At 42.3% G+C, this 7,382-nt stretch overlaps 1 protein-coding gene across 5 annotated transcripts in view; it reads right to left on the bottom strand.

The window, feature by feature from the left end:
* Nucleotides 1-299: 299 nt before the first annotated feature.
* The window catches only part of LOC132492080 (contactin-associated protein-like 3), a 154,578-nt gene continuing 147,495 nt past the window's right edge, over nt 300-7,382 (bottom strand). For 4 of the 5 annotated variants that reach the window (XM_060101289.1, XM_060101293.1, XM_060101292.1 and 1 more), the window contains 3 exons: nt 4,949-5,170; nt 4,632-4,703; nt 300-493 (listed from right to left, as the gene is read on the bottom strand). In XM_060101289.1, coding sequence (XP_059957272.1) covers nt 300-493; nt 4,632-4,703; nt 4,949-5,170 — 488 coding nt within the window. Of the gene's footprint in view, nt 494-4,631; nt 4,704-4,939; nt 5,171-7,382 lie in introns of all 5 variants that reach the window. The other variant, XM_060101288.1, reaches the window with a different exon arrangement.

Genomic DNA, 7,382 nt, shown 5'->3' with positions numbered 1-7,382 from the left:
TTATTCTTACTTAAAACCCAAAGTAATTATGCAAAATACATTTCAATTTTAGAGATCAAGTCAGAACAGTCAGAAACTGCCAAACAGTAATGAATGAGTACACCTAAGTCACTGTTACATAAGTAGATCAAGAAGTAGCACTGAGCAGAGCCTCCAGGGACCATGCGTGAGCAAGATGATGGCGCTGCACACTCACTGTCTGTCCCAGGAGGCCAAGAGCGGGCGCTTCATCCACTGTGAGCCTCTGGCTTAGCAAGACGGTCACATCATCATAGTAATAAGTAAATGACCACTGCTGATCAGAAGAAATACTCTTTTTGGCTTTCACTGAATGTACTTTGCATGTTGAGTTCATTTTTCAGAGCAGTCTCAGCATTGTCTCCAGTTTTTGGAATATTCGACTCATTTTTTTCATATAGCCATCTCTGTTGATAAATGCGTACAGCAATGGCAGTGATGCAGAGCAAGATAAATATCACAACTGCTATCACACCTTGAGAGAAAGGAAAACACAAAGTCAAATTATAAACTGTAAATGTCGGCCTAACTAGAAGCTACCCTAGCATCATTTATCATCAGAAAATTTGAAACCAAGTGGTATTATAACATTAAGTGTACTTCTAAGTCCATGCAAACTTTAGACACAGAGGTTTTATGCCTTAATTTCCTAAAAACATATCATGATTGGATTTCAGTGAATGCTTTCACACTAAAATGCAGAAACACAATGAGGTCTCTTAGGTTATGCCTACACTTCACGCTAATTGAGCAAGCAGGTTTTTATTATTTTAAAAGTATAGAGTGTGTAGCCCCACCACAGAGTGATTAAATGCTTATGTGTATTTTAATGAAAATTCAATTAAATTTTAAATGCTGATCTACAGTTGAACTACAGTAATGTGGTGTGTATCCCATCTATCTCTATGAGACCAACAGAGTCTTAAGTGATTGCTGCCTCTGGGGGGTCCACACCCTTGTGTGATCCCCCATGACCTGCTTCTAACCGAAACAATATGACAAAGGTGATGGGCTGTACCTGATTATTTGTAAATGATTACATGATTATATTATATAAGCTTGTAGCATCTGTCTTGCTAGAGTCTCTTTCTTCCTGCTGGCTATGAGGTGGCAAAAGCCAGGCTGGGAAACCTCACATGACAAGGAACTGCAGATGGCTTCCAAGTGCTAAGGAAAGACTCTGTTCAGGAGCCAGCAAAAATTCAGAAGCTCTCAGTCTTACCTCTGCGAGACACTGAATGTAGCCAACAACCATGCAACTGAGGAAGTAGCTCCTTCCCCAGTGGAACCTTTAGATGAAACCCCAGCCCAAGACCCCAGATGAGGCACCTTGATTTCAGCATTGTGAGACCCTAAGCAGAGGACCTAGCTGAGATATGCCCAAACTCCTGACTCACAGAAACTGAAGGATAATACATGTGGATTGTGTTAAGTTGCTAAATAGGTGGTAATCTGTCATGCAGCAACAGATAACTAATATACCATTTTATAAAAAAATTGTAGACATATTAATAACATTCAGTTATTTGGAAAGTAAAAGGAAAACATTTCTCTTGTTGGAAATGTATTGAAGACATTAGGTTTGCCAGCGGTTCTCAACCTTGGCTGCATAGCAGACAATAACTCAGAATCTTTTGGTGGGAGGCCTAGGTATCAGCATTATTTTAAAAGCTCCTCAGATTACTTTAATGCACCACCAGGGTTGAGACTGTCAAGCTAAGCCATACGAATGTTTACTCAAGCTATATCACATTAGTGAAGAAGGAATCCATTCTGAAACAAATAGATAAAAAGAAGCATTCACTAGTGAATATAGTTTTAAGATGATTGACACAGGCATTAATATCTCCATTTAACAAATGTAAGCAAACATATGTTACTGCTTAGTTGTATAAATCAAAATTTGTATTGCAAAATGAGGGTTCTTCATTATACTCTGGGACAGACATAAGCACGTGTAATGGAGCCCAACAAACTCAAAGCTTGGTTGGGTATAACTGGTCACAGAGATTCCTGGGCACATGCTATCAGGAACCCAGATCCCTTCTTACCTGAGAGGAGGTAGCATATTTATTATTTTGTGAATATTCTTAAGTATTCATAAGTAGAATATTCATTACTTTCAATATATTTTGCATCTCACTTGGGAACAAACAACACAGTTACTTTAGTTATTTTTATGTTTAGCTATAGGACCTTGCTTTAAGAGCTATATCATATCCAATTTTAGTGTCAGGGACCAGTAACTCTCAATAACGTTGATCAAGCCACTTGATTATATGATAACTCTCACCATTACACCGACCCACCTATACATCCAGGGTTTTCTGTATGTGATTGATCACATCTAACTCTAGCTTGTTTTTGTTTCATGAGGTTTAGTGGGATTCTAGGAAAACTTCCATCTCTACCCCTAACTGAAGAGATTGAGATAATTTGAGTAATGCATCTGATGCCTTCCATAACCTTCCTATCAGCAACTCCAGTGTAAGGGTGTTTTTGACAAATGCTCATGTCTGCCTGTGTCTCTGTCTATCTACACATCTGTCTCCTTCTCTATGCATCCACCTGCCCATCTACAATATGGATCCCTTGGCAAGAAACCCTCTGTGATCTCTGGCTTACCCAGTTTGAATATTGTTTAGGTTGATTCTCCTTTCCTATAACACTCCCTTTGTTTACAAGAGGAGAAAATAATGATGCAAAATGCAGAACATGGAGAAATCCAACTATTGGGATAATCCTTTAAACAGATCAAATATTTTACACGTGGGTGCAGTCTGTGATCAATTAGAAAAAAGTCTGATAATTCTTTTTGGAACAATACACTGGAAGTCTATATACTCAGTGACTGACAAACCACCCAGCAACCGGCCACCACACAGGTGGAACGCAGGTTCAAGTGAATTGTAGGGCCTGGTAAACTGAGCCATTCTGTCCCTAAGACATTCTGTGCTCTCATTCTCCATCCCACGTATCAGGAACCAAGTAGGATTTCTCAGGGGAATGATATTCAGCAAGGGCAATAAAACGCTAAGGACCACATCTTTGTTCTATCATCAATTTGACTATTATCTCTGGTCTTGCTAGTACAAGGGAACAAACTATGATAATTTGTGAAATTTTGAACTTGGATCCCTACTTTGTAAATGTTAATCACATTTAAGTTGATTTATTTTCACTTAGCTTTGGCATTAGAGCGAAGTCTTCTCATTAAAAATAAATTAGAATGATTTAGGATTAAGGTTTAATTTAAATTTTAACACAAAAGTTATTCCTTTTAGATATGCACTCTAAATAACAGTTATGGTTTTTATTTGTTCTTGGAGTTATAAAATGGAGGTCATATTCCTCACTCATTACAAAAATAAAAGTAGTTGAGACAGAAATGGAAATGTTAAAATTCTTACATAGATATGGTCAGCACTTTAAAATGTCTGAATACTTTCCTAGTTGTCTGGAGAAAACTGGTGTCTGAATGGATACAGACGAAATGAACAGATCCAATCTGATCTGGCCTGAACAGTGGACCCCCAGTCCTATCACCCAGCTCTAGCAGTAATTACCTCGCTTTGAGGTAGCAAGGAATAGAGAGCAGTTTACTTCTACTCACCAAGCAGAGTTTGCAAATTACTCACATTCCAATAATCTAATTAAACAAATTAAAACATTCTTTGAATGATAAGGAGGGAGAATTGAATATTAATTTTTTAAGTCAGACCTGGATAAATTTTGCTTCAAAGGATATATTAGACGATATTTAAGATGCGATTACTTTTACTTCTTGAAAAAAAAATATATATATACATATAGATGAATGGATTTAGTTGATGGATATCTCTATCTATATCTATCTATCTAATCTATCTATCTATCTAATCTATCTATCTATCTCTCCATCCTAAGATAAGCTTGATGCCAGACACAGTTTTATATCTTTATGTTCAGGAAAATGACAATTTGCATAGTTTAGGTGCTTCTCCCAGTATATGTTTTATTTTTAATCTTATTTTTAATTTTTTTTTTTTTTTTTTTTTTTTTGCGGTATGCGGGCCTCTCACTGTTGTGGCCTCTCCCGTTGCGGAGCACAGGCTCCGGACGCGCAGGCTCAGTGGCCATGGCTCACGAGCCCAGCCTCTCCGCGGCATGTGGGATCTTCCCGGATCGGGGCACGAACCCGTATCCCCTGCATCGGCAGGCGGACTCTCAACCACTGCGCCACCAGGGAAGCCCTAATCTTATTTTTAAATGTTTTGGGCTAAGGGACTGAGAGGTCCATGGCTATTTTAAATCAAAGAAGTAAAAGTAAATGCATCTTAAATATGTATATATCCTGAGAGATACTAATGGCTATATTCAAATGAAAATCCTCTTATGATTCTGTAGTTTGGCAACCATCCTTTAAAAAGTGTTTCAGTGGAGCCATCGATTCCTTCTCCTAAGTATCTCCAAAGGAGCTGAATTCGGTACAATCACGTCAAGAACATGAGCAACTGTATGTGGCCTGCCACTGCCGTTGACCTCACAGTCAGCACGGATTCTCACGGATAGTTTTTGGACTTTGCTAACAGCGACAACAACGCCAAGGACGAGGTCATTCGCGGCCTCGTTACCTCCGATGACCGCGGAGTCACTTCTGTTCGCATTTACTAAGGGCTCTCCCTCATCTGTTGATCCAGAACGACCTACAGTAGAAAAAGAATGACAGAGGAGAGTGGAAGGGAGAACTTTTGAGAAACCCACAACATTTGAAAGAAGAGCAGACAACGCAGTGACAGAAATGAACTTGAAACGAAGAACCGAGAATGGAAGGACCAGGGAATGGGAAGGTGTACGAAAAGAGGACTTTGGGAAACCTCTGGGATGAAGACTGGGTGGAAGACCGCGGGCGCAGAGTGACCGCGGGCAGAGGGCCACGCACCTGCGCCGCCTGCGAGCGGTCGGGTCGCCTCCCGCGCTGGAGCTCCGGGCCCCGCCCGCTCCGCGCAGCGGGACGCGGCGGCCACATGTCCGCGGACAGTGACCCGGGCGGGCCCTCCCGGGCGCAGCGCCGCCTTCAGCGGGGCGGCGGGACCGAAGCGCACCGCCGAGAGGCAGCCGGTGAAGCCGCGCGCGCCAGCCCGCAGCGTGTCGCGGTCCGCGTCGGGAGGCCCTGCGGGCAAAGAAGTGGGATACACCGTTAGGGCTCAGGAGCGACCGGCGGGGACGCAGGAATAGCCTGCGCCTGCGCAGCAGTGATGAACTGAACTCCCCTCCGAGCCCTTCGTTTTTAGGAAAGAGCCAGAGTCGATACCTGCCGCCTGGGTTGATGCCCTGCGGGTGCTCACTCCCCGTGTGAGTCAAGTGGAGCTTCTTTGGATGCAGTCACGGGGCACTGACGAATGAAATCCTCCGCCAATGCATTTTTCAAAATATTTTTTAACAGCATTTGTGGCCAGTAATCTAGGTCTCCTGGGTTGGGGGACAGCAGCGTTCTGGGAATCCCTTCTGCAGTTCCCTCACAATTAACACTTTAGTCTGGCTGACTGTTCTGAGCCCCACAGAGAGGGCGTCTCCGTAACTGCAAGTGCTGCCCTGGGAACTCCATACCACACTTCCTTTCCCCCTCTTCACAAAGGTGGTCTCTGTCCCGGGTCCATAAATCAAGGCTTTTGCCCCCATCAACCCCCTCCTGATCCCCGCCCTCATCCCCAACTGACAGAAGTTGGTTATTAAGACCGAAGAAGAGCAGCGACGGACACAGGAGAGAACATCAATTCGTTCATTTCAGTTTTGATTACATTCCGCAGTGCGCTTGCTCAGTGGGCACGAAATCTGACCAAAGGCCCTTAGCTGTAGACTTCAAGTTTAAATGTGTCAGTCTGGGAAGCGTCCACGTCCCCCACAGAGGAAACCACATCAGTATGAGGCAACTCGGGCATCTGCTGTCAAACTCCCTCTCACTTCACCCTGTGTAGAAAGGCTCGTTGCCTCTTCTTTTTCAAGCAGTCAGTCATAAACAGCTACCAAGAATTTACCAAATGATTCCCATAGGCTGGGCATTGTGCTAAGCGATGTATAGACTTTTGAATAGTGGCATTTGAACTCTGAAGCCAGGGGTGTGTAACCACACTTCCAGCTAGCCTTGCCTGGTGCATCAGTTACAGGTCACTCTCCTTGGATCATCCCTCTCTCATGCAACATGTGGAGAGCCCTTGGTGGGCAGTGTGTTTTATTCTTGCTTCCCCCTGCACTTAGCTTAATGTCTGTTACATAGGATGCATGCAATATACATTTTATAATCAAAGAATAAATTTAGTCCCATTACCACCCTTCTGTGGACAGTTTGGGTACTGAAATTTTTAAAAATGTGTCACTCCCAAGGTGTGACCTGAGAAATTCAGAGGACCGACCTTGTGATACAAGATTACTCACATTGGCTCCAGCTAAAAATGTACGTCCATAGTTGGCTGCCATCTTATGCCACTGAGTTTTACTGAATGTCACGGTAACTAAACACATCCTCATTGTCGCTAAAGTCAAACAACATACCCTGAAGCTTCTATTTGAAGGATAGCAGAATATGCCACCTCCAAATATGCCATTTTGGCATAAGGATTATTTTCTTGAAAAACAGCAGGTACAAGGACACTGACATCCGCTTTCTGTTCCTGAAAGCAGGAGATAAAACTCTTATGGGAAAGCTGCCCTTTTTGTACCAGGAGGAGAAATACATTGTTATGACCAGAGATGAGGAGACCAGCCCAGAGGAATCTGTACATACAAACTTTGTTAAAAGAACCCCTATCTTCCTTTCATCTCCTCATACATTTTAGTTACTTTTTCACAATCACCACTCTCTGTTCAACCTCATATATAAACACTTGGGCCTATCTGCTTTTTGGGTCTTCATTTTCCTGTAGGGACTCCCATGTACATTTAAAAACCTGTATGCTTTTCCCCTGTTAATCTGTCTTATGTCAATTTAATTCTCAGGTCCAGCCATAGACCCTAAGAGAGGAGAGGTCAAGTGTTGCCTCCCATACAAACTCATGGGGTGGATTTCTTGAATCTTATTACAGGTCTCACCATTTTTCCTATTAAACTTCATCTCACTGTTTCAGTCTATAATTCCTGAAAACCAAATATTCTGTATCCTTATTTCTTCTGGCTTGGAAAAGAGCCGTACCTTCAAGAAAAATGGCCTAACTTTGAGATTTCAGCAAATGTATTGGGAGTTACTTGGGCTTACAAAATTCTGTTCATGATTTTAAAGTTGCAAAAGTAAATGTTTGCTATGGAAAAGACCTCTAAAAACAACTAAAATTGGGGGCATGCATTTGCATTGTTATAATCATAATAGACATCTGTCTGACACATATAGC

Source organism: Mesoplodon densirostris, chromosome 6, assembly GCF_025265405.1.
Source record: "Mesoplodon densirostris isolate mMesDen1 chromosome 6, mMesDen1 primary haplotype, whole genome shotgun sequence".
NCBI classification, from domain to species: domain Eukaryota; kingdom Metazoa; phylum Chordata; class Mammalia; order Artiodactyla; family Ziphiidae; genus Mesoplodon; species Mesoplodon densirostris.
Note: the sequence above shows the minus strand (reverse complement) of the source record. Positions and strands in the feature narration are given on the sequence as shown.